The sequence below is a fragment of the Euleptes europaea genome, chromosome 18 (genome assembly GCF_029931775.1).
Source record: "Euleptes europaea isolate rEulEur1 chromosome 18, rEulEur1.hap1, whole genome shotgun sequence".
In the NCBI taxonomy this organism is placed as follows: domain Eukaryota; kingdom Metazoa; phylum Chordata; class Lepidosauria; order Squamata; family Sphaerodactylidae; genus Euleptes; species Euleptes europaea.
In genome coordinates, this window is record NC_079329.1 from 5153271 (window position 1) to 5180607 (window position 27337).

The window sequence follows — 27337 nt, forward strand, 5'->3', positions numbered from 1 at the left end:
TGAAGGCACGCAGAAGGGCTGAATTTTCTCCCGAACTCCAGATCTCGCCCGAATTTCGGGGATCCGAAGTGAAGGAGTTCGGACTTTGGCACGGCCCGAATCAAAACGAGCCGAATTTTGCCGGATCTGAATTTTACCGAATGTTTTTTTCAACAGCCCTATTCCCCACTCCCCCACATGAAGCCAGCTGGGTGACCTTGAGCTAGTCACAGTTCTCTTCGAGCTCTCTCTGCCTCACCTACCTCATAAAAGGTGTCTGTTGTGGGGAGGGGAAGATTAGTACTGTATGCCAGTGCGATTCTCCTTAAAAGGTAGAGAAAATCGGCAGATAAAAACCAACTCTTCTTCTTCTTGTCATTATAGTGTTGCCGCTTGGGAACACAATCTCTGCGGACAATCAATTATTTTCCCCTGGAAGTGTTCAGATTACTGTAATTGTTTCTTTGGGCCAAAGCTCCCATGGCTTTTCAGAAAGTGCTAGCAAACAATCTGAGATTTGTGATAAAAAAGCCCTTGTGCCAGCGAGAGCTCGGGAAGGGGGAGGTAGAGCTTGTCCGTTCAGTCTTTGACATTGCTTACATGAAACAAACCTGAGATTAGAGTCTGTGTAATCTCAGCTAGCATTCGAGCACGCATTTGTAACAGGCAGTTTATAAGGCACGAACAAGCTCCAGTTGAGGTATCTGATGGACTGTAGATGAGCACAGAGGATCAGCATCTAGGGAGAAGTTCTGCTGCCAATATGGTGAGGCTGACATTGCTGCTTCTATTGCCTCATGTGGCGTGTAAAGTGCGTACTGCAAAGTGCTCTGTGAGCGATCCCCTCCCTGTTCCCCATGAATGGCACCAGTCAGGGGACCTCCTTATTGGTGGGATTACTTCTCAGATCCTTTACACATTTCATGAATTTTCTTTTAAGAACACTCCTTTGCAGGACATGTTGGGGATACCAGAGTAAGGATTTTTATTCTCCTCCCCACATCATGACTGCCTGATACCCATAACTGTCGGTACTCAAAGTGAAAGGAGATACAAAGAAAGAATATGCCAGTGAGGTTATTTTCATGACAATGGCTAGTGATAAAAAAGATGTAGGGCTGAATCTAGCCAACCACTTTTGCTCAATCTTTGGAGCCCCAATTCATCTCTGCAGCTCATCCCCACAAGACTTTTTAACATGCAGTTCCCATCACCCCCAACAGCCATTTTGGGGTAGCTGGAGCCCACTTAGATGGATAATTGTCCAAAGTAAATGACAATAAAGTCCTTCACAGCACATGTTTAGTGTGCTTAATTAAGTGTAGAAGTCTATATACTCCAAAGAGACAAAGAAATAGCTGGGTTTCCTTAACAGAAATAAACTGTAAAGGGCAAACAATGAAATAAATAACAGCATTTGTGTGTCCACACCCAAAAAGCTATTTGTACTTCATTCCAAGATATTATTAGCTCGGAATCCTTTCATCCATAATCAATGAAAGGCTTTGTAAACAGAACAACAGATATAGTGGGACATATCAGAGTGAGAATGGACAGGTTTTATGAAGATACGGCCATGCAGTGTGAAGTTCTCCTATAAAACATTTTTTTTAAAATCTTTGTCTGCAGCATGATGACAAAGTTCTACCAGCATAGCCTTGCCTTGGCTTTTGCTGTTGATGAGATCAACAAGAATCCCAAGATTTTGCCTAATCTCACTCTCGGGTTCCACATCTCGGACAGCTACTACGATGCAAGGATGACTTATTATACCACTCTGGACCTGTTTTTCAGATCACAGAGATTTGTCCCCAATTACACATGTGACACCCAGAAAAAAATAATAGCAATCATCGGGGGACTCAGCTCCGAGATATCCTACCGTGTGGCAGAAATTTTAAGTCTCTACAAAGTTCCACAGGTATGATCAGTACGTGGGGAGTGAAGTTTGCCTTGAGTGATAATGCTGTCATTCTGGGAGTGATTTCAAATTCAAAGGGCATGAATTAGAATAAATAAATACTTGCTGTTTAGAAAAAACGTAGTGAATTGAACTGATTTCAAAAATATTGAAGGAAGGGTCCAGAATGATCCTTCAAGCTGTTCTTTCCAATGAGCTTTTCTCAAGAACGGAATAATATCTAAATAGTATTCTCAGAATTTTGGGTAATCTAGCTAGAACTCTACTTGACTTTCATTACTTTCATCCATTTTTCATTGCATAAAGAGTATACAACACATTAACACTCTTTGTTATCTCCTCTCCTTAACATGTATAAATTTCCTTCTAGCTCCCATATGGCTCATTCTCCCCAGAGGAGAAGGGTGCAACACACTCCCCTTCCTTTTACCGCATGGCCCCAAATGAAGCCCACCAGTATACAGGGATTATTCAGTTGCTTCTCCATTTTGAGTGGACATGGGTTGGGCTCTTAGCTGTGGATGATGACAGTGGAGAACATTTCTTGAAGACCCTGGAGCCATTGCTCTCCAAGAATGGAATCTGCTTGGCCCTCATGGGAAGAATTCCTAACCGATCAGATTGGAATACCTTGGGAGACTTCAATGATTTGCTGTCAAAGATATATCCACCATTCATGGATAGCAAAGCCAGGACATTGATTCTCTATGGAGAATCCAGGACTCTTGTAAGGTTGAGCCTTCTGATGTACCTAGGAGACCCTGGGTATAAAGAAAATGCATCATACAGAAAAGTGTGGATTATTACTGCCCAGGTTGATTTCACATTAACAGGTGTTCAAAGACATTGTGATTTCCAGTTCTTCCATGGTGCCATTTCCATTACAATTCATGCAAATGAGCTTCAAGGGTTCCAGACATTTCTTCAGATTTTAAAACCTTGTTATGCACAAGAAGATACTTTTTTCAAGGAATTCTGGGAGCAAGCTTTTGATTGTTCCTGTCCAAATCCTACAGCATCAGTGGACATCAATGAAGCATGCACTGGGGAAGAGAAGCTAGAGAGCCTCCCAGAGCCTTTTTTTGAAATGCATATCACTGGCCACAGCTATAGCATTTACAATGCCATCTATGCTGTGGCACATGCTTTGCATGCGATGCACCCATCGAGATCCAATCTCCGAGCAACGGGGGATGGTAAACGTTTCAAATGTCAAGATCTCCAGCCTTGGCAGGTAAAGTCTCCTCAATGAAATGTACCTTCGACTACAAACAGATTAGAACATTCAACATGCTCCCCTTCTAAGAGTGACTATGATTTATTTTCTCTGTTATTCATTGAAATGTTCTGTGGGTTGATGTTTACTTCTATACTTGGCCCATAAGAGAAAGTAATATTTATTTATTTATTTGTTTGTTTGTTTGTTTATCTGTTAATTCATTTATAGCCCTCCTTTCTCCCCAATGGGGACCCAAAATGGCTTACATCATTCTTCTGTCCTCCATTTTATCCTCACAACAGCCCTGCAAGATAGGTTAGGCTGACAGAATGTGACTGGCTCAAGGGATTTAAACCAGGTCTCCCAAATACTAGTCTGACATGCTTAACCACCACAACATACTGGCTCTCGATGTGTAATACGTAAATATTTAATGTACCATCCTTGCCAATTCCTGCTTTTTATGCCTTTGACAAAAAGAAAGTAGATGAACCAAGTGTCTTTGGGCAGAACAAGACTTTTTTCTTCCCACTCTTCTACCAAGGAGCAAACCTGTGGGGTAACGTATGCTGAGAGTGAGTGGCCTCAGTTCTCCTAGTGAAGTCAATCTCTGAGTGGTGATTTGAATCTGGGACTCAAAAGTCCTAATCCAACACAGAATTAAACTTTAATTCATTTATTTCGAAGGTGTTTGTGCTGCCTTTCCACATAGTTCAGGATGCCTAAGGAAGCAAACAGGTCAAAACATTAGAGGAAGTTTTAAAATCCATATGTATAAAACAATAAAAACAGTTAAACAAAACGCAAACATATGGACCCACATGCTTAGACATGCACAGGAATGAGGATCAAGTAAGGCCAATGAGAGAACAAATCAGAAAAGTCTTCACCCAGTGGATGAAGAATAATGATAGAGACGGGAAGGAATTCTATAATGTTGGTGCTACAACAGAAAGGGGCTATTCTCCCCCCCATCTATCACAGAAGATGGCAGCTACTAAAGCAGGGCCATCAGCAGTAACAGTAGTGGTTAGATTGGTTCATGGGGAAGAAGGAACACTTGGGCAGTTAAATTTCAATATGTTATCCTTTTCTCCCCTTTAAATTAGCTCCACCCATTTCTTCGAGGCATTTCGTTTAATAATTCAGCTGGAGAACATGTATCTTTTAATGATAACAGGGAAATGGAATCCAGGTTTGATATAATGAACTTGGTCACATTCCCAAACAAATCTTTTCTTCGAGTGAAAGTTGGAAGTTTAGATCCCCATTCTTTGGAAGGAAACAAATTAAATATTCATGAGGATCTCATTGTGTGGCAAAGTCATTTTAACCAGGTATGGGTTATTTGATAATCTCAGAGGCCATGTGGTAACGTTCCAGCAGTTGGGTTTATGAAAAAAAAAAAGCTTTACTGTGTATTGATCCGGCTTTAATCCAAATATGAACTTTAAAGGGCAAAAACATAAAGCAAGGTATGAAATTAAAGTGGACGAGAATGTAGACAACAGTGCCCCGGTAGACATTACATACTTGGGCTTTCAAAATGCTTTGCTGTCCTGAGATGAGGACGGGTTCGATTGTGGGTTAAAAATTGGTTAAGTGACCAGAAGCAAAGAGTAGGAATAAGTGGACAGTTCTCACAAAGGAAGGGAGGAAGCAGTGGGGTCTCACAAGGATTGGTATTGGGGCTGGTACTATTTAATTTGTTCATAAATGATCTGTGATTAGGGGTGAGTAGCATAGGGGCCAAGTCTGCAGATGACACAAAATAATCCTTCTTTCGCTACAAATAACCAATCTCCACTGGCTTCTTTCCTGTGTGGACAGGTGGTACCTGTTTCTGTGTGCAATGACCCCTGCCACCCTGGATATCTGAAGAAAAAGAAGGAAGGGGAGAAATTTTGCTGCTACAATTGTACTCCCTGCCCAGAAGGGAAAATTTCAAACCCAAAAGGTAGGTGATTTACAGCCCATTCCTGAGGTGCGCCGGCAGGTGCGCCCAAAGCCCTTAGGAGGCCGACTATGACCTCCGCCGGTGCAGGGGCCCCAGTGCCGGCGTGCAGGCCCAGACATAGTCCCTGGCCACCACCACATCAGCACTGGGCCCGGCCACCACGACAGCCTCCTGCCGGCCTCCGGGCCCAACACAGGCTGCAACGGCGAGCCAGGAGGTGTTCCGGCGCCCCTGGGTGGGGAGACGTTCCCGGGGCATTCCAGCGCCGGCTGCGGGGTGGGGCCGATGTTAGTCAGCCTCCCGAGCACTTTCGACTCTGGAACGGCCCTTTTTATTTTTGTTAAGATACCTATGAGGGCTGCACAGGTTTTTGGTGCCAGGCAGAGGTTTCAACACTGCCAAAACCTCTTTAGGAGGCAACGCCACTGGTTTCCTCCTAAGCCTGGCGCGGGCATTCCGCTCAGGATTGCGCTGTCAGGATATGATTCTATGCTCACGTGTCTGGCAACTAGCACTACTGAACATAGTAGAACTTACTTAGACAGCTGTCCCAGAGCCTCCAATAGATTCCCCATTGAACATAATGGCTTTGCAGACATAACCAACACAAAACCTTAAAAAGCACACTGATGTAATGAGAGTCAAAATAATTAATGAAGAAATGTCAGTCGCGGGACGGGGGGAATGAAATTCCTTTTCAGGTGACCACTTCTACATATGGAACCAGCAATATGAAGCCAACTTGGAGAAAGTTCTCACTGCTCTGACTTCAAATATGGTCATGGAAATTGGCTCAAAGTCACATGTAACCTGCCACTGTCTTTGTTGTGTTTTCAGGCATGGAAGGCTGTTTGAAATGCCCAGAAGATCAATATCCAAGCAAGGGTCAAGATAGATGTATTCCCAAAAGGACAAGCTTCCTGTCTTATGGAGAACCTCTAGGGATCAGTTTAGCCTTGGTAGCAGTTGATTTCTCTATTGTCACAGCTTTTATACTAGGAACATTTATTAAGCACAAAGATACTCCAGTAGTCAAAGCCAACAACAGGGATATTACCTACAATCTGCTTATCTCCCTTCTCCTCTGCTTTCTCTCCTGCTTCCTATTTCTGGGACAACCAAGGAAGGTGACCTGCTTCCTTCGTCAACCTGCCTTTGGCATTATATTTTCAGTTGCTCTTTCTTGTGTCTTGGCCAAAACCATCACTGTGGTTGTGGCCTTCAAGGCCACCAAACCAGGGTCCAGCATGAGGAAGTGGGTGGGGAAAAGACTGACCAACTTCATTGTCCTGTCCTGCTCACTCATTCAAGCAAGCATTTGTACAGGATGGCTAGGAATCTCTCCCCCATTCCCTCAGTTGAACACACAGTCACTGAAGGAAGAGATCATCAGAGAATGTAATGAAGGATCTGTTACCATGTTTTATATTGTTCTGGGTTTCATGGGCCTTCTGTCCCTCATAAGCTTGACTGTGGCTTTCTTTGCCAGGAAGTTGTCCGACAGTTTTAATGAAGCCAAGTTCATCACCTTCAGCATGCTGGTGTTTTGCAGTGTCTGGTTATCATTTATTCCAGCGTATTTGAGCAGCAAAGGGAAATACATGGTAGCTGTGGAGATCTTCTCTATCTTAGCCTCCAGTGCTGGGTTGCTGGCTTGTATTTTTGGCCCCAAATGCTACATTATTCTTTTGAAGCCTGAGCTCAACACAAAAGAGCAATTATTTGGGAGAAAGAATTAAACGCTTCAGTTGTCCTAAGATACACATTTCTTTGATAGTGTTTACAGGAGGAAGAAAGTGGGCATATTTTAATTTTCAGGTTTTGGCTGCCATATATAGCAATAAAATCAGTAACTGTTATGTCCAAAACATGTACCACAATAAATAGCAATCAAATAAGTATGAACTACGATAAATAAAGCCTAAGACTGTGTTATTGCTCACTCCTCAGTAATGTGTTTTTTTAATTTAACTGACAAACTTAATTTTTCAGAATTCAAGCAATTCTGCCCACGTTGTTTGCATTCTTCCTGGATAATCATTTTCTTCTAAAAAAATGAGTTTTTGATAACTTTTGGTTTGTGTCTTTTCTATTACCATTGAGAGGCTGCCCATGGGGTTGGTGATATGGATGAGTGAAAAAAATGTTCTTCAGTCTTATTTCTCAATCCAAATATTGTCCCCACTCCCTTGGCCTGCTCATTGTATAGAAGAATAAGAATAAGAAAAGTTGGTTTTTATATGCCGATCTTCTCTACCACTTAAGGGAGACTCAAACCAGCTTACAATCACCTTCCCTTCCACTCCCCACAGCAGACACTCTGTGAGGTGAGTGATGCTGAGAGTGTGTGACTTGCCCAAGGTCACCCAGCTGGCTTCATGTGTAGGAGCAGGGAAACAAATCCAGTTCACCAAATTAGCCTCCGCCGCTCATGTGGAGGAGTGGCGAATCACACCCGGTTCTCCACTGCTCCAAACCACTGCTCTTAACCACTACACCATGCTGGCTCCATTCTGAGAGACTTCCAAAGACAAATCTGTCCAAGCTGGATTCTGAGATGACCCTGGCGCTGAGGCCAAACTGTAATTGTCTGAAATTGATTTATTTCTTCCACTCCCCATTAGTATTTGCTTAATTTTATTAAAATACATATAAATGTTATTCAAGGCATCTTAAAATTCCAAGAATTAAAAACATGGATCCAGCAGTGTGTAAGTGGAAACTTCTTTCTGTGTTGCTTACCAACGACTATGTGGGGCACCTGACTGTTCACTAGGGTTTCCAGGTGCCTCTTTACCACCGGAGGGAGGTTTTAGGGACAGAGCCTGAGGAGGATGGGGTTTGGGGAGGGGAGGGACTTCAATGCCATAGAGCCCAATTGCCGAAGTGGCCATTTTCTCCAGGTGAATTGATCTATATCAGCAGGAGATCTCCAGCTAGTACCTGGAGGTTGGCAACCCTAGTGTCTGCAGGCCCTACACTGCAAAATGAGCGCCAATCTGCTTTCTTCTTTTGTTGTCTAATGTTCATGGGGTGGTTAAATTGTCAAATCATTGACCTGTACATTGTTTTATTTTTAAGATTTCATGTAATTTTATAGTATTTATTATATTGATCATTATGTTGTTAGCTACCCTGAGCCCGGTCTTGGCCACGGAGTGAGAGTGAGACAGAAAAACAAAACAAACAAACAAACGGTCTTTGTGCAGTTCTGCTGTTGTAAGTTCTTGTGCAACACTAGAACTTTCCTCCCTATATATTGCAGAAAATAGGAGTTGGTTGGTTGCACAAGATTTCATTCACGTGGGGATATAGTGATTTTCACTTAGCGTAAATGGCTACACCTGTCTTTTTTGGGGGTACTGCTTGTGCAAAAGCTTTAGTGCATGCAGACATTTTGCAACTGATGCACCCCATACAAGTTGTAACAAAATCCTATTAAACCCCCATATCCCCAAGACAATGGCTACAGATTAAATCCTACCAAAAACTGAGGCAAATAAAATGGATTTACAGCATCTCCTAAAGGCAGTGCACATAAGAACACAGCACAGTACCCCATCAGACAGTCCTTCAGTATTCACAGACACTGGGAGGAAATGGCAAAAAAGGGGGAGGGAGACCTCCAAAGTAACTGGTTGGCCCCTGTGTAAGACAGGAAGCTGGACTAGATGGACCACTGGTCTGATCCAGCAGGGGTCTTCTTATGTTCTTACTGGAATATTCCCTTTCTGTGTTCTGTTTCAGTACTTGAAAAGACGGGGATGGGGGTGTTGCCTGGTAGAGTGAGCCCAGTTGCCTGGTAGCCCTAGAGTGAGCCCAGTCAGGATCTGGCCCTCATGGTAATTTTTAAACAGCTAAATTTTCCTCTAAAAGGACATTGCCAGCAAAACATACACACTCACTCAAAGCCATCATCTCACCTCCAAACTCTCGTGGTCACAGATCATGGGAGATTTTTTTTGGGAGGATCATTGATGTAGGATATAATACATCTCCCTTATGACTACTTGGTTGGTCCTGAATGACCAACAACATTCTGGTAATCTATGAATAAGGCTTTATCCTAATACTTATTTTAATAAGGTGAGACATTGCACATTTTAAAAAAGAGGTTCTCATTTTGGGATTTGTCCGTGCTGGTAAAATATTGTCTGTATCATCTCTTGTGATTCCTAATATAAGATCCCTCATTTTCAGATTTTGGCTTTGAACTTTGTTAATGAGTACTAAAAGACAACAATAACAAAATCTTCCTTATCTTCAAGTCACAGCATCTATTTATATGTTATTCTAGCCTTTAAAATGGTGAATTAGTCTTGCTACCTCAAAATCATGATGCTAGAAAACTGAGGACATGGGAGATTACTGGCAAGAAGAAGAGTTGGTTTTTATAAACCAACTTTCTCTACCACTTAAGGGAGACTCAAACCGGCTTGCAATCACCTTCCCTTCCTCTCCCCACAACAGACACCCTGTGAGGTAGGTGAGGCTGAGAGAGAGTGACTAGCCCAAGGTCACCCAGCTGGTTTCATGTGGATGAGTGGGGAAACAAATCCAGTTCACCAGATTAGCCTCCGCCACTCATGTAGAGGAGTGAGGAATCAAACCCGGTTCTCCAGATCAGAACCCACCACTCCAAACCACCGCTCTTAACCACTACACCATACTGGCTCTCTCATTCATTCATTCCTTTATTTCCTTATCAAATATTTTGCATTAATTTTTGAATTAGTGTTCATGTGGTCATTCCTGTGTATCATAAACTAGTCCTTTAGTGCTAAAAGGGCAGGGAACTGTTCAGTGTACAGCACAGATTTTTGAAATCTGGATTTTTGCCTACAGAGAGTCACCAGGGACTAAATCCAATTGAACCCAACTGGATCTATTTCTGATCCAACACACTTGAGATTCAGCTTCATGTAAGCAATATTCTGCATCTTGGACCCATCATCTAACAGAACAATTTGGGCCATAATGTCTCTGTTGGTGCAGTCTTGCCGGTGGAAATTTGGAATCCCCTTGTGGCCATACTAAGGAGCAGCAGAGATTGGTGGTCAAAATTGCAAAGGGGGCGGGGGGGAAGTTGCAATATCAATGGTTCTACTCAGACCTCAAAAGTAATTATCTCCCCCTGTAATTATGTACATTACTGTTATTTGTACTCCTTCAGAAGTGACCAGAAGGTACTTGAAGTCTGTGAGTTAGAGAGTCTGAATGTGGTATTATTATTTTTTTTCCATTGATAATCCCTGGAGGATTTGCAGTCTCAGTCAGTATATGTTTAATATTGTAGCGATGGTAGGAATTACATTTGTACATTGCTCTTTAAGAAGTCACTCAGGCAATTGCCATCAAAGGCAATTCGTTACACCATAAATTGGAACAGAAGAAACTACATCTCAAGAGAAGCTTTGCGGCCAGGATGCCAAGACTAGTGGTGTTGCTGCTTCTGCTGTCCCCTATGGAATTCCAAGTAGATGCTATGAAGTGCCCTGTGAGCGATCCCCTCCCAGTTCCACATATATTGTATCAGTCAGGGGACCTCCTTGTCGGCGGGATCACATCTCATATCCGTTACACTTTTCATGGATTATTTTTTGAGCAAAACCCTTTGGATATTTTTTTAGATGTTCCAAAGTAAGGAATGCACTTCCTTCTTCATATCATGAGCTTAGCCAGATCACAAACTGTCTTTATGCAGGAAATAGACACAGAGAAAGAACATGAGGGCTTGATCCACCCTAATGTTCCCACTTTCAGTTCCTCCCTGAGTCTTATGCATTCAAATTTTGGCATTCAGTCTAGGATTTCTTCTCGCTATAAGAAAGCTTTCTATTTTGGCTGATGGACAGAGGGTGACAAAAGAGATTGCAACACTATTCTTAATCAATCAATATTTATTACAATCAAAAGATCACTCAACGGCTTAACAGCACATTACATACAAATATAAAATTAATATAAAAGATTAAAATACATAACCTTATTGTAATGCCATTAATCATACATGAAAGTTAGTAAAATGTTTGCAATATCTGTTTTCTTAGGGACAACGAATTTGGCCACTTTAGAGGTGGTCTCATTGAAGTGGTCTGCAAAGAGGAAATATCTCCAGATCTTCCTAGGAACTTAGATCGAGTAGGGGTGAGATATGTGGAATGAATGTCCTTATAAAATGGACATTATAATAACACATCTTCCACTGTTTTGACTGCATCCAATTGGCAGGTACACAAATGTTGAGAATATGGGATTTAAGAGGTGCTGAGGGGAGGCAGTTATGCAACACTTCAGCTGTTTGCAAAATGATTTCGAGTCCTGAAGATTTTAGTTGTTTTTTGGGCAGTGGAGGAACATGTTTATTAGCTGAGAAACATTACACATTTAAACAGTACCTAGGTAATAAAATCAAAGCCAGAACAGAATGGTATTGTGGTCAAAGAATACATAATAACATTTTCTTCTTTAAACCTGCGTACAGTATAGTGACAAAGTACTACCAGCATGTCCTGGCTTTGGTCTTTGCCATAAAAGAGATCAATGAAAATATCAAGATCCTGCCCAATGTCACTCTTGGGTCCCACATCTATGACAGCTACTATAACATGAGGATGACCTATCGTACCACTCTGGACCTGCTCTTTAAAGCACAGAGATTTGTTCCCAACTACAAATGTGAAACCCAGAAAGACCTCATAGCTGTCATCGGGGGACTTGGCTCTGAAACTTCCTTCCGTATGGCAGAAATCTTAGGTCTCTACAAAATTCCACAGGTAGGTCACATGAGTGAGGATCTGAGGATTTTCACAAATTATACCTTTCTACTGTCATTACAGGAGTTATTTTGTGGTCCAAATGGATCGAAAGATAGGACTGACCAAAAATGCAAAATTATTGCTCCATGTTTGCACAACCTGAGAAACTTTACCCAGGGGATTAATTGAGTCTAACATTCACTAAAATGAGCCACGGGGAGGGGCCACAGCTCAATGGCAAAGCATCTGCTTGGCACACAGAAGGTTCCGGGCTCAATGCATGACATAATCTCCAATTAAAAGGACCAAGCAGTAGGTGATGGGAAAGACCTTTGCCTGAGACACAGGAGAGCTGCTGCCAGTCAAAGTAGACAATCCTCACCTTGATGGACCAGAGGTCTAATTCAGTATAAGGCAGCTTCATGTGGATCCCTTCATTGCATAAAGAGACACAATAATGTGCAGACACTCTGCCCAACCAATTTCTAAAATATCTGTCTATTTCCTCATAGCTCACTTATGGCTCCTTTGCCCTAAAGGAGAGTGATAAGAAACATCTTTCTTTCTTTTATCGCATGGTTCCCAATGAAGCTCATCAGTACGTGGGGATTATCCAGTTACTACAGCATTTCAAATGGACCTGGGTCGGGATTTTTGCTGTGGATGATGAAAGTGGAGAGCATTTCTTGAAGACCCTAGAGCCACTACTTTCCAGGAAGGGAATCTGTTTGGCTTTTGCTCAAAGCATCCAAAGCAACATAAATTGGAATAATTTAGTTGACTTGAATAATTTAATCTCAAATGTATACCTTCCTTTCACAGTGAGGAAAACCAATGCTTTTATCCTCTATGGAGAAACTGGGATCTTTATAAGGATGATTATTACTCTTTTGTTTTTGGGAAATCCCGGATATGGGGAAGATGCATCAATTAGTAAAGTGTGGATCACAACTGCCCAGATTGATTTTGTTTTATTGGGTGTACAAAGGACAGTGGACTTATACTTGTTCCAAGGTGCCATTTCCTTTGCAATACACTCAAAAGCGATTCAAGAGTTTTGGACATTTCTTCATATGGTAAAACCTCACTGGACACAAAGAGATGGCTTTCTTAGGGACTTCTGGGAGCAAGCATTTGACTGCACATTTCCAAATCCCCAGGAGCTTATGACAGATGGAGCATGTACTGGGGAGGAGAGGTTGGAGAGCCTTACTGCGACTCTTTTTGAAATGCACATGATGGGGCATAGCTACAGCATCTATAATGCTGTCTATGCTGTGGCACATGCTTTGAATGCCATGTACGCATCCAGATCGAGTCATGGAACAAAGACAATTGGTCAAATGGCTGAATATCAAACTCTCTGGCCTTGGCAGGTAACGTATACACAATAAAATAACATACTGCCATGGATCAAAATAAAGCAAGGTGATATAATATCCAGCTTTCTCTTCCACGAATAATGGGTGAAAAACTGATGTATGCTTTATTCACTGAGAAATTGCTATAGTACTCATTTCTTCTTTGAGCTATAAAAAACCCTCAAATTTAATTCTTCTACCATTGCAGGAGAGCAGCTTTTCCAGGGTAGTTATATATGAAACAGCACGAAAGCATTTTAACAATGAAAATTGTATGAAACTTTCCACATAAAGTCTCCGGCATGTTGTTAGCACCTCATTCCTTTTTTCCCCCCCAACTAGCTCCACTCATTTCTTCAAGGCATTTCATTTAACAACTCAGCCGGAGAAACAGTGTCCTTCAATGAAAATAGGGAAATGGCAGCCGCGTTTGATATAACAAACTTAGTGACATTTCCAAACAAGTCTTTCCAAAGGGTAAACATTGGAAGGATAGATCCTAATGCGGCTGAAGGGAACAGATTTATCATTCACGAGGATATGATTGTGTGGCACCAAACATTTAACCAGGTATGGATTCTAAGGTTTTCTCAGGGTCATAGAACTGGTTCTATCAAAAATGTAATTAAAGTCCTACAGTCCAAGAGCTGGAAGGAGCTATATAGGTTATACTGTCCAAACCACTTCCCAGGGGAGGAAATCCAAAGCTAGAACATTACTGACAGATGACCATCCATCCTCTGCTTGGAATCTTCCATTGAGGAAGAACCCCCTGATCAATTCCATCTACTGCATACAACAATACATTTTGAAAAGAGATGTAATTTTACCTATCTATACATTTATTTCAAGATTCAGTGTAGTATAGTGGTTAAGGTGTAAGACTAGGACCTGGCAAACTCAGGTTCAAATCCCCACTCACACCATAGAAGCTTGCTGACTGACCCTGGGTCAGTTACACACTTTCAGTCCTGACCCTGGCTAATGTTTCAGTGGGAGAAATAGCAGATTGTTGCTCATTTAATATTTGGCTTTTTCTCCCTGTTTAATTTATATGTATATATTTTTATTCACATACATATACCCACATATACATGCACACACCCACACCATAAAATATCATTTCATTCTCTCTTCCTAAACTCCATTCATGTTTCCGGGTAGGTGCTGCCCCTTTCACTTTGCAATGACTACTGCCAGCCTGGTTATCAGAAGAAAAAGAAGGAAGGGGAACAATTTTGCTGCTATAATTGCGTTCCATGCTCAGAAGGAAAAATTGCAAACCAGAAAGGTTGGTAATGTGCAGTGAAATCAGAAGTGGTCATCCATACGAGTCAATTGATTTAGAAGGGTACACATAGGGGACCCACAAGGACTTCCAAGGGCATTTCTTTCACCCCTCCCCCACTATTATCTTTCTTCTCCCTGAAATGTAAAGGATAATCTTTCCAATGTATAGTAAGAATTCAGAAAACAGTCTAAAATCCCACTGAGAAGGCCTTCATAAGCCTTAGCCCTAAGGTTGCCAACCTCCAGGTACTAGCTGGAGATATCCTGCTATTACAACTCATCTCCAGCTGAAAGAGATCAGTTCCCCTGGAGAAAATGGCTGCTTTGGCACTTGGACTCTATGGCATTGAAGTCTTTCCCCATAACCCCGCCCTCCACAGGTTCCACCCCAAAAAACTCCCACTTGTGGTCAAGAGGGACCTGCCAACCCTACTTAGCCCCAATTTACATATGAACTGGCACCGTGATGGATCCTCTCACTTTTTTTACCCACAGACATGGATGACTGCATCAACTGCCCAGAAGATCAATACCCAAGCAAGGACCAGAATCACTGTATTCCCAAGACGATAACCTTTCTGTCTTATGAAGAACCTCTGGGGATCAGTTTAGCCTTTGCTGCTGCTTGTTGTTCCCTGACCACAGTCTTGGTGCTTGGGACTTTCATTAAACACAGAGATACCCCCATCGTCAAAGCCAACAACCGAGATCTCACCTACCTTCTCCTCATCTCCCTCCTGCTCTGCTTTCTCTGCTCTTTCCTGTTTCTCGGAAAACCCCGGAAAGAGACCTGCTTCCTCCGCCAGTCTGCTTTTGGTGTCATCTTTTCCTTAGCTATTTCTTGTATGTTGTCCAAAACCATCACTGTCATTGTAGCTTTCATGGCCACCAACCCTGGGTCCAACATGAGGAAGTGGGTGGGGAAAAGACTGACCAACTCTGTTGTTATTTCCTGTGCCTTTATGCAAGTAGGGGTTTGTATGGTGTGGCTCAGAACCTCTCCCCCTTTCCCAGATTTTGACATGAAAACACTGAGTAGAGAGATTGTGGCAGAATGTAATGAAGGGTCTGTCATCATGTTCTATATTGTCCTGAGCTACATGGGACTTCTGTCCATCATCAGCTTGACGGTGGCTTTTCTAGCCAGGAAGTTGCCAGACAGTTTCAATGAAGCCAAGTTCATCACCTTCAGCATGTTGATCTTCTGCAGCGTTTGGGTGTTGTTTGTTCCCACCTACCTGAGCACCAAAGGGAAATACATGGTAGCCGTGGAGATCTTCTCTATCTTAGTTTCCAGTGCTGGGTTACTGATTTGCATCTTTTGTCCAAAATGCTATGTTATTCTGTTTAGGCCTGAGCTGAACAAGAGAGAGCAGCTTATAAATAGAAAGCATTAACTGTCCTACCATAAGTTTCTTTAGGTTTGTCTATGAAATTGATACTCCATAGATGTAATGCTGGTTGGGGCAAGTCTTGGATTTCACAGATTCCAGTGACTCCTATGTCCTATAATGCCCTTGCTATCTATTGGTAATAGAAAACTTTGAGCTAGTTTGATGTGTAGGGTTGCCATGTCCCTCTTTGCCATCAACGAGAGTTTTTTGGGGTGGAGCCTGAGAAGTGCGGGGTTTGACCGGGGGGGGGGGGGACTTCAATGCCATTGAGTCCAATTGCCAAAGTGGTCATTTTCTCCAGGTGATCTGATCTCTATCGGCTGGAGATCAATTGTAATAGCAGGAGAATTTCTGCCGCTACCTGGAAGTTTGCAACCCTAATGATGTGTCATCCAGGATCCTTTAAACTCCATTATGACTCTGGTTGAGGAAGACAACTTGGTCCTTAACACTGCCTTCCTGTTTACTCAGGTTATCTATTCAGATTCTCCCATGTAATTCCTCCAGACTACCTCAATGGCATCTTCACCAAAGACATCCTTCCATCAAACTACTTCTTCTGTCACAGTCAAAGTGTCTGACACTCTATGTAGACCTCTACCTGAAACCCTGGAGAGCCACTGTCAGTCTGAGTAGACAATATTGACCTTGATGAACCAATTGTCTGGTTCAGTATAAGGGAGCTTCGAGTGTATGTTTTCATTTGTAGACTTTCTTCTTGGTGACTAAAGTGTCCCTCCTACATCCAGTGACAGTGAATCTCTGAATGCCGGCTGTAGGAGTTAATATCAGGGGAAGACCACTATGCCCTGTTTGTTGACAGTTGAGGACAAATCACCTCTCAACATATCTTCCCTTGAAAACCCAAAATGTCACCATAAGTCAGCTGTGACTTGATGGCAATATTTATCTGTTTGTCTTTAAAGTTCTCCTTGTCAAAGAGCTCCAACCAGTCTCCCTCAGTTGGAGGCTGCTTTGGTTTGGTCAAAGGTTTCCCAAAACATTAAACTCCAGGCTTTCACCCCAAGTTTAACGGTAGCTGCCACCAACTCTGGAACAAAAGTAAGCCTCCAGGCAAAGGGTCCAGAGTAACCCCTGACAAGCTTCAAAAGTTAAGTGTAGCGCTTACCCTGCAAGGTAGAAGCCTGCCAGGGAAAGATTACACTCCAAAAAATGTCTTAGGTTTTTGGTAGGTGGTTTTTACACTCAAACAAGACACTTAGAATTAGGCTTGGAATCCCAAAATCACACACACAAGCCATTTAAAGGCTAACAATTAATTTATAAGATTCAAGCTGGTTTACAGGAAAGAAAAAGTCATGAAGTGTTAAGCAAGAAAATAATAAACTATTTAGCTTAGCTAATTAATACATTCAAAAGCCTTTTTAATTCAAAAGGATTGGCAAAGGTTTCTTGCATCAGGTTTATAGTTACCAAGTTCCAAAGATGCTTCCAGCATTCAAAAGTTTCAAAAGGTTGTCCAAAAGGTTTCTCCAAGCAGGTCAGGTTGACCAGAGTTTCCCCGTAGGGCCAAAATCAAATGGGTTGTGATGCAGCCAGCACAGCCTTCCTGCTGTGCACCCCAAAGCATGCATAGTTTGTTTAGGGTTGGTCTGTCCTTATATTCGTTTTCTCAAAAGGATGAGCTCATAGAAACCAATTGAGAAAACGAAAGCACTTAGCTGGTAATTAATCGCTTGGTCAGAAATGCTGACTCCTTAAGTGATGTGTTCAGGTGAGGAAGCTTACAGAACTACCTGCATCTGGACATTGTCATGATGGCTGATCAATTAACTACTAGGGCAAGGCACGGCCTTGCATTCCAGATAGGGGAGAGAAGGCTTTAACAAGCACCAGCTGGGGCCCATCTTGTTCCCTCCACCAAAAGCAGTTTTCAAAGTATAACTATTTTACTGCTCCAAAATCCTAATAACACAAAACTCATAGGCCTCCAAGACCTGAACCAAAGAAATAACACACTCCAAGAAATTGAGAGGCCTAAACTTCTTGCACTCCCAAGCTTAGTTTCATAACTATAAGAAATTACTTTCTGCATCACACCAATAAACTGTTAGCCCCACAGCATCCTAGTTGCCTTATTGTCTTCTAAGTTGCTCCATTAGCGAGGCGTGAAGACAACAGCACTCCTCTTTTTTCTGTTCATCATCTGCAGCTGGGAGGCATACTGCCTCTGAACATGGAGGTTACATTTAGTAACCTTGCTTAATAGCCACTAGGGTTCTCATTTGCCGACTTATGGGGGGAGACCTCTAGTTAATTATGTCCCTTGCCTGTGGGTGCTCACCTGATAGGCCAGCGGAAACTGAGTCTAAAGGAGGAAGTACATGCATCCTAGGGAGAAAAAGTAAAAAGAAAAATAAGATTTCATAGGTTCTTGTAGCCTTTGACAATAAAATAAGATTTGTCTACTTACCAGAAGTTCTGGCCATAGAGTTCCTGGCAATTCCTAGAGGTACAGAAGTGATGAAAGATATCTCTAGGAATTGCCAGAAACTCTGTGGTCAGAACTTCCTGTAAGTAGAAGAGGGTTTATTTTTCTTTTTAGTTTTTCTCCTGGAGTGCTGCTCCACTCATAACTAGGGTTGCAATCTCCAGGTTGGAAAATACCTGGAGGTTTTTGGGTTGGAGTCAGAGGAGAGTGATTTGGGGAGGGGAGGGAATATGGTGTGGTATAATACCACTTCCAAAAGGCCATTTTCTCCAGGTGAACTGATCTGTGTTGCCTGGAGATCCATTGCAATAGCAAGAGATCACCAGCAACCATTTGGAGGTTGGTAACCCTACCCATAACCCTCCTCTGTCAGGCATCGACTGGCAACGTGGATAGCCAGTAATGCTCCCATTTTCCATGAATTTATCTAACCCATTAAAATTGCATTGGCCTGGAGTGGCATTAACAGGGTTTTTCTCTGCATGAGTGAGGGTGTTGTCAGGTAAGTAGTCTGATAAGGGTTATCCTAGCACTAATTCCATCCCCCCTTTAGAGTTGGCAAGGTCTTTTTTCTTTACCAATCCTGACTTTGTTCCAAACAGAATGGAAGAATGGGCAGTTGATGGGTTGCAGCAGTTGATGGGTTGCTTCCATCATTAACAGCTCTAAAGTGCAAGAATCTGATTTCTCATATCAAGTCATTTTGAACATTTGCTCCCTTGACGAAACTGAGCGGGACAAGGATCTTGCTTTCTCTGTTGCCATCATGACCTGCCTTATGCAGGAGTAGAAAGATAGCATTATGCATTGGAAAATGTACCGTGTCAGCAATGAAGTCAATGGTTTCCTTGCATGGCCTGGTTTCCCTGTTGGTGATTAATCCTTGTGGGAAACTGGGCCGCACCTCTTGCTACCCGGGCTTCTAAGGAGCAGAGGAAACTCATACACAGATCTGGGGGGGGGGGAAAGCATGTACTACCAAAGTTGCCACTATTGGCCTCCCACCATGTAATTACTGCCCTCTGCAATTAGCCACATGACTGTAATTTCTTCACCCTAGACCAAGGCTCAGAGAATTTACAGAAGGTTCTAGCAGATATTCAATAAGTAAGGCTGACAGGGATGATTTTTTAAAAAATCCACCAACACACTGAGCGCTGGCGGAGCTCTGCCGGTGTGCTCTTTTGCATCCGGCTTGGAGATGGGAACCCACGCCATCAGATTTCGATTTCAAGGGAGGGATTTGAAACCGTATGGATGCTAGAGATCAGGCAGAGACATTTTTTTCTTTTGGAAAGCTGTTGTCACCAGCAGCTGCTGTCTGAGGTACCCTGTGACAATGCGGATGGGCACAAGACAGGCAACCTCTGGAGGCGAGCACCGCTGCCAGGATGCTGAGGCTGGTGGCGCTGATCATTCTCCTTCCTCCAATGGGCTGGATCGCATATGCTATGAAGTGCTCCAAACCTGATCCCCTCCCTATCCCACATGAGCAGTACCAGCCCAGGGATCTCCTCCTGGGTGGGATGACTTCTCTGATTGTATACAGTCTTCACCCCTTGACGTTCAAGGAACATCCTTCAGAGCTACAGTATGAGGCTCCAGTGTAAGCCGTTGTATCTTATCTTCCACAGTATCGACTTGGCCACATATAATCCCTCACACAAATGTTTCGGCTGTCTGTGTTGCAAGCCATTTGGAAGGTAGAAGGAGCAGGGAGACCTGTGTTTTCAAAGGACCAAGTGGTGCTGGGTACCAATCTTCCTTATGTCAGAAAACTCACTAGATGGCTTTGGGACAATCCATCTTTTCCAATCTAACCTTATATATAGGATTAACTGTGGGAAGGAGAGGGTGTCTGTTGTGGGGAGTGGAAGGGAAGGTGACCATAAGCCAGTTTGATTCTTCCTCAAATAGTAGAGAAAGTTGGCATATAAAAGCTAACTTTTCTTCTTCTAAATTTAATGGGCAACAATAGAAGTGATAGGATGCTCACCTCATCTCTAGGCTTTGTTCACCCCAGCGTTCTTCCTTTCCAGTTACTTACTGAATCCAGTGCATGAGGCTCTCTTATCCCATAAAGACAACTGCTTATGCCTGGACAAGTGTGAGGAGATAGAGCTTGAGGGTTTATCCCATAATATCTGGAGGGAATTGTGACCCTTGGAAGCTTATACCCCCAAAATCTTGTTGGTCTCTAAACTGCTACTGGACTTGAATCTAGCTATCCCACAATAGGTTACCATAAGCTCAGGATACATCTCCAGAGAAGCTGTGCTTCGCAGGAAGACCTATCATGATGGTATAGTTGTACTCAGGGGCAGTAGTGGCAAGATAAACCTATTCCCACCATTAGGAGAGCTTTTTTTTTTTGAGACCCTGAGGAGAAACTGAACCCGGAAAGATGACAGCTCTGTTACCTCATAGTAGCCATTAAAAAAAAAAAATGTATCACCACACTGTAAACCATGGACCTTGATTCACCAGAGCAAGATACTATCACATAGGGATTGTACAAAAATAGACACTGTCAGAGCACGTTTGGTACTGTAGTTAATCTGTTTAATATTCTATGAATACCACAAGTATTGGTCTTCCAATGTCTCATTGATGTTACTGGACATTATGTTTATTATATACGAGTCAATAATAATAGAGTTTGTGGCTTCCTAGAGGCACCTGGTTGGCCACTGTGTGAACAGATTGCTGGACTTGATGAGCTTGGTCTGATCCATCAGGGCCTTTCTTATGTAGAGCATCCTTGATATGTCCACCAAGTACAAATAAATCATTTCCTTATAGATAGGCAAGGAAAACAGAGTCAAAACTGGGCAGAATTATAACTCAATGCTTTGGTGATGGTTGAATTAGTCTGATAAAGAGCATTTAAAATCTGCTTACAGAATGGTGACCAAGTTCTACCAGCACATCCTTGCACTGGGGTTTGCCATCAATGAGATCAACGAGAATCCCAAGATCCTGCCCAATGTCACTCTTGGGTCCCACATCTATGACAGCTACTATAACGTGAGGATGACCTATCGCACCACTCTGGATCTGCTCTTCAAATCACAGAGATTTGTCCCCAACTACCAATGTGACCACCACAAAAACCTCATAGCCATCATTGGGGGACTTGGCTCCGAGACCTCCTTTCGCATGGCAGACACCTTAAGCCTTTACAAGATTCCACAGGTAGAATGTGTACATTAGGCTAATTTCCCCCATTTTCCTAACTACAATCACAACCTGTGAGTGGTTCTGCATTTTTAAAGGAAGGTGATAACATGGTAGACTGACAATATAGTATTCTCTAATTTTTGGGGGGTGGGGGAAGTCCACTTTTTTGGGTCACAGGCATATTTATGAATTGATTTAAAACATTTTAATGTGGCCTTCCACCTGATCAGGATTTACCGGTAGGGTATCATATGTATTGGGAGGATTATAAGCACATAGGAATTTGGCAGCGGATGTCCCAAATCAACCCCCTAAAACTGCATCATATTCCCTTGATGTGAGTAAATCCATCAAGCGTTGTTCTTGACTCCCATTCTTGTGAAACCTTCACATTTCCTAGGCACATATTAATTACATAAACAGCACTCTCAGATGTGTTATAAGAACACACAACTAAGACCCATCTACCTCTCTACTTGACTTATTTAGAGGTGGAAGAGAAGAATGGAAAGGGTGTGCTTTTAGATATGGGGCTTATTTAAGTTTTATGGTTTTATTGTTCAAAATCAGGGGGTTTGAACCAGGGGGCAATGGATCACCAGAGTTTCAGGCAGAGGAAAAAGTCATCCCAAGGATGACGTGGTAGCCTTTAAGTGAAGATGCCAGGGATGAAGTTTGGGATCATGAGTGCTCCACCAGTGACCAATGGCCCCACATCTCTTTCTATTTCTCCTCTAAAACATCTATCCTTTTTTTAGCTCACTTATGGATCATTTGCCCCTGAGGATATGGATGCTAGAAAGTTTCCTTCATTTTACCGCATGGTTCCAAACGAAGACCATCAGTATATGGGGATTGTCCGGTTGCTTCTCCATTTCGGATGGACATGGGTCGGGCTTTTTGCTGTGGTTGACGAAAGCGGTGAACATTTTCTGGAGTCCATGGAACCGTTGCTATCCCAGAATGAAATCTGTGTGGCCTTCATAGAACGAATCCAGAAAAGATTCTTTTGGGATAACTTGGATGACATCAATGAATTTGCGTCAAATAGTTATCAATATTTTCCTGACAGCAATGCCAGTGCTCTTATCTTCTATGGAGAATCCATGGCAATTGTAGCTTTCAGCAGTTTGATGTTTCTAGGAGACCCTAGATGTAAGGAAAGTGCTGCATTCAAAAAAGTGTGGATTACAACAGCCGAAATTGATTTCGTATTAGGAGGTCACCAAAAGGGCTGGGATTTGCAATATTTCCAAGGTGCCATTTCCTTCACAGTCCATTCAAAGGAGGTTCTGGGATTCCAGACATTGCTTCAGCACATAAAGCCTGACCAGACACAAGGAGAGGGTTTTCTCCAGGTCTTCTGGGAGCAAGCATTTGACTGCATACTTCCGAATCCATTGGAGATGTTGAAGGACGATGAAGCATGTACTGGAGATGAGAAGATAGAGAGCCTTCCAGATCCATTTTTTGATATGCGCATGACTGGTCACAGCTATAGCATTTACAATGCAGTCTACGCCATAGCACATGCTTTGCATGCCTTTTACTCATCAAGTTTCAACCACAGAGCAATGCCAGGTGATAAAAGATCTGAATTTCAAGATGTCCAACCTTGGCAGGTAATGGCCATGCAGTGAAACTGCTCTGTTGACATGAACATGTTGATATAAGGCAAGAGAGCATGAATAACTGTTGTACTGATACCGAACACATTTTTATTGGCATAAGTTTGTGGGTTCTCATCTCCCCTTATATTTGAAGCACCCCCCCCCCACACACACACACACACTTTATCTCCTACTAAAAATATTTGTACTATCTTTCTGGGACTATGTATGTACATAAGTGCTCTTAAATTGCAACTGATTTATGGCAACTCCAGCAGCTGGCTTTCTAAGCAAGTGAGATGCAGAGAGGGTTCGCCATTGCCTCCTTCTGTAGAGCTTTCCTTGGTGGTCTCTCATCCAAGTACCGACCCTGCTTAGCTTCCATGATCTGATGAGACTGAGCTATGCCACACTACCTTCCCTCCCATGGCTGGGAATACATGAGATTAAATAAAAGTTTATTCTCAAGGAAATATAACTTCAAATCTCAGCACTGACACTCAGATATGTTGGTTATTTCCCTTCTTTCAATTAGATGCACCGATTTCTTCATGGCCTTTCCTTTAACAACTCAGCTGGAGAAAGGGTGACTTTTAATAATAATGGGGAGTTGGATGCTGGGTTTGAAATAATGAATTTGATCATCTTCCCAAACAAGTCGTTTCTCAGTGTGAAGGTCGGAAGAGTGGATCCCAATGCTGGAAAAGGAAAAGAGTTCTCCATCAATGAAGAGATCATTGTATGGCAAGCAAGTTTTAACCAGGTTTGTATTCCAGTGTGGTGTTGTGATCAAGAGCGAAGGAGTCTAATCTGGAGAACTGGGTTTGATTCCCCACTCTTACACATGTGAGCGGCAAACTCTAACCTGATGAACTGGGTTGGTTTCCCCACTCCTCCACATGAATCCTGCTGGGTGACCTTGGGGTAGTCACAGTTCTCTCCAAACTCTCTCAGCCTCACCTACCTCACAAGGTGTCTGTTGGGGAAGGTGATTGTAAGCCAGTTTGAGACTCCTTAAAGGTAGAGAAAAGCATAGTATAAAAACCAACTTTTCTTTTCTTCTTTGGGGTCATTCCACTCTCTGGATGGTTGGCTCAGATATTTTTTTTCCTTGGTGGAATATTTTGATCCTTTTGCATTTGATCAGTCTGGTTAATAAAGGCAGGGCCCCTTTGCTCATTCAAATGCCAAAGAGAGATTTAACATTTAAGTGCCATATATAACTATTTCTATCTGAAAACAATTGTATGGAGTATATGACTCCATGTGAAATACCTTGCATGCCTTCATTAGAAATCTAGTAGGGTTTTGAGGGAACCATGTAAAATATCTTCCTTGGGATGAAGTACTGGTCTGAGTAGTTAGTATGTTCCAAAACGTTTTCAGCAAAAAAATTACTGCCCCCCCCCCTCAAAAGGCAACTTGGAAAACATGTACAGTGTTTTCTGTTACTTTATTTTAAATTCACACTTATTTGTTTCATTATGTCAGGTAACAAACAATAGAAAAATGTCCCCATTTTCCAATCCTGAACCTCTTTAATCTGTGGACAGGAGTTTCCTGTATCTCTGTGCAACGATTACTGTTCTCCTGGTTATCGGAAGAAAAAGAAGGAAGGGGAGAAATTTTGCTGCTATGATTGTTCTCCGTGCCCAGAAGGGAAGATTTCAAATCAGAAGGGTAGGTGATGCCCAAATCCTGATAGATACGTGTAACTTTATATGCACAAGGCTTAGCAAATAAGTCACAATAACCTTTTGAGTTTTCTCAGTTTGCTTCTTCATGGAGCAGATCAAGGAGCTATGCAATGAAGACAATGAAGAAGCACTCGTCTTTTGCTAGTCATGGGGAAGGACATTCTCCCCCCCAACCCTAAAATTGACTCTTTTAAATATAGCAATTGATTTCTCTTTACCCCCTTTTGAAAGAGGAATTTCTCTTTCATTTCCTTTAGATTGTGACGAGAAAGCAACACACCTTTTCGTAACATCATCCCTTAAGGATGGTGTATGTTACTTGCTACAGGGCTCTAGCAGGAGGACAGGAAAGTTTGCAAAGACATTTCCTGCCTCTCAGCATCTGCAGAGTGAAATTCTGAAGTTCTGCAGAACCTCCCTTCCTACCCCTCCTCCTTTTAAATTTATCTTTGACCAAATTAGAACTGATTGGAAACTGTCTCCAGATTCTTAAGAAGAGGAATGTTTATTTGTTTGTTTCAGACATGGAAGATTGCATCAAATGCCCAGAAGATCAATATCCATGCGAGGACCAAGATGGCTGTGACCCCAAAGTTATAACCTTCCTATCTTTTCAAGAACCTTTGGGAATCAGTTTGGCTTCAGTGGCTGTCTCTTTTTCCCTGATCACAGTTTTGGTGCTAGGAACTTTCATTAAGCACAGAAATACTCCCATAGTCAAAGCCAACAACAGAAGCATCACCTACCTTCTCCTCATCTCCCTCCTGCTCTGCTTTCTATGCACCTTTCTCTTTCTTGGACACCCTAGAAAGGTGACCTGCATCCTCCGCCAATCTGCTTTTGCCATCATCTTCTCAGTGGCTGTTTCTTGTGTCTTGGCCAAAACCATCACGGTGGTTATAGCTTTCATGGCCACCAAACCTGGGTCTAATATGAAGAAATGGGTGGGGAAAAGACTGACCACCTCCACTGTCCTTTTCTGTTCTCTTCTTCAAACAGGCATGTGTATGATGTGGCTAGGAACCTCACCCCCCTTCCCAGATTTTGACATGCAATCACTGAGTAGAGAGATAGTGGCAGAATGTAATGAAGGTTCAGTCACCATGTTTTATATTGTCTTGGGCTACATGGGATTTCTGTCCTTCATCAGCCTGATTGTGGCTTTCCTAGCTAGGAAGCTGCCCGACAGTTTTAACGAAGCCAAGTTTATCACTTTCAGTATGCTCATGTTTTGTAGCGTTTGGTTATCTTTTGTTCCAACCTATCTGAGCACCAAGGGGAAATACATGGTCGCCGTGGAGATCTTCTCTATCTTGGCTTCCAGTGCTGGGTTGCTGGTTTGTATCTTTTTTCCTAAATACTATATTATTGTCCTGAGGCCTGAGCTGAACACAAAAGAGAGCATTATTAGGAGAAAGAATTAAAGGAGTTTAGATGCCTATGATACGTATTTCTGACCATGTTGTCTCAAGGGAGAAATACAAACTCAATATGAAAGTAAGAACATAAGAAGAGCCCTGCTGGATCAAACCAGTGGTCCACCTAATCCAGCATCCTGACTCACACAGTGGCCAACCAGGTCCTCTGGAGCTCCAACAAGAAGCCATTGTGGTCCCTTGATGTTGCCCCCTGGGGCTATGATTCAGAGGTTTACTGTCTCTAAATATGGGGTTTCTCTTTGGTCATTATTGTTAATAGCCACTGATAGACCTATCCTCCATGAATCTGTCTAATCCCCTTTTAATGCCTGTGGCCATCACGGCATCCTCTGGCTGTGAATTCCACATTTTAATCTACTGCCCATCAGGTTCATTGGAAGCTCTTGAGTTCTAGTATTTGGGGCAAGGGAGAAAACAGTTATCTTTGTCAACACCCTGTGCATAACTTTATAAACCTCTATCAGGCCCCTCCCAAATATGGATACAGTATGGGGCCCCAAATATGGATCTGAGAAATTTAGATTGTATGACCTCCAGAGAATGGAATTTTTTATATAAATAAAGCTGTAACCCACACATAATTTGGGGAATGACCATGCTCTGGAAGACTTTGCTCACATAAGGAAAATGAGAGCCCTCTGTCATGAAAAAAATGTACGGGTGGCTGATATGACTCATTGGGCAGTCTCATTAGTATTGGCCACATGAGCTTTCTATGAACCAGCTGACTGAAAAGCTGTGCCTAAATATTTGAAAAACTTCACCTGCTCACCATCATGGTCATCAATCTGCCATCTATGATTAACAGAGTTTTTTGTAAATACAAGGATTTGGGGCCATTTATTCATGGAAGGTTTTGCATTGGATTTGCCACTCTTTAGATGCACTTTCCCCCTATCTAGATTCTCAAAACTCAACAATAAGCCGCCATGCAGAGTTTTGAGAATTCAGATGGGGAAAATGCAAAACCTTCCATGAATAAATATGCTGGGTCTTTTGGAACTGTTCCTCCTTACAATGTACTGTGAGAGCCTGATGGGCTCTTCTAAGGCCTACTTCAGCGTAAGAAGAAGAAGAGTT

General features: G+C 42.5%; 2 protein-coding genes across 2 annotated transcripts; both read left to right on the forward strand.

The window, feature by feature from the left end:
- Positions 1 to 1609: 1609 nt before the first annotated feature.
- LOC130489937 (vomeronasal type-2 receptor 26-like) lies at positions 1610 to 15882 on the forward strand. The gene is made up of 4 exons (XM_056863725.1): positions 1610 to 1900; positions 2271 to 3134; positions 4950 to 5076; positions 14981 to 15882. The coding sequence occupies exons 1-4, from the start codon at positions 1610 to 1612 to the stop codon at positions 15880 to 15882; spliced, it is 2184 nt and encodes a 727-aa protein (XP_056719703.1).
- A 5353-nt stretch (positions 15883 to 21235) lies between these two features.
- LOC130489938 (vomeronasal type-2 receptor 26-like) lies at positions 21236 to 26242 on the forward strand. Its single transcript, XM_056863726.1, has 5 exons — positions 21236 to 21526; positions 22270 to 23133; positions 23657 to 23884; positions 24675 to 24801; positions 25341 to 26242. Exons 1-5 carry the CDS (start codon positions 21236 to 21238, stop codon positions 26240 to 26242), a joined length of 2412 nt encoding a protein of 803 aa, XP_056719704.1.
- Positions 26243 to 27337: the final 1095 nt, after the last annotated feature.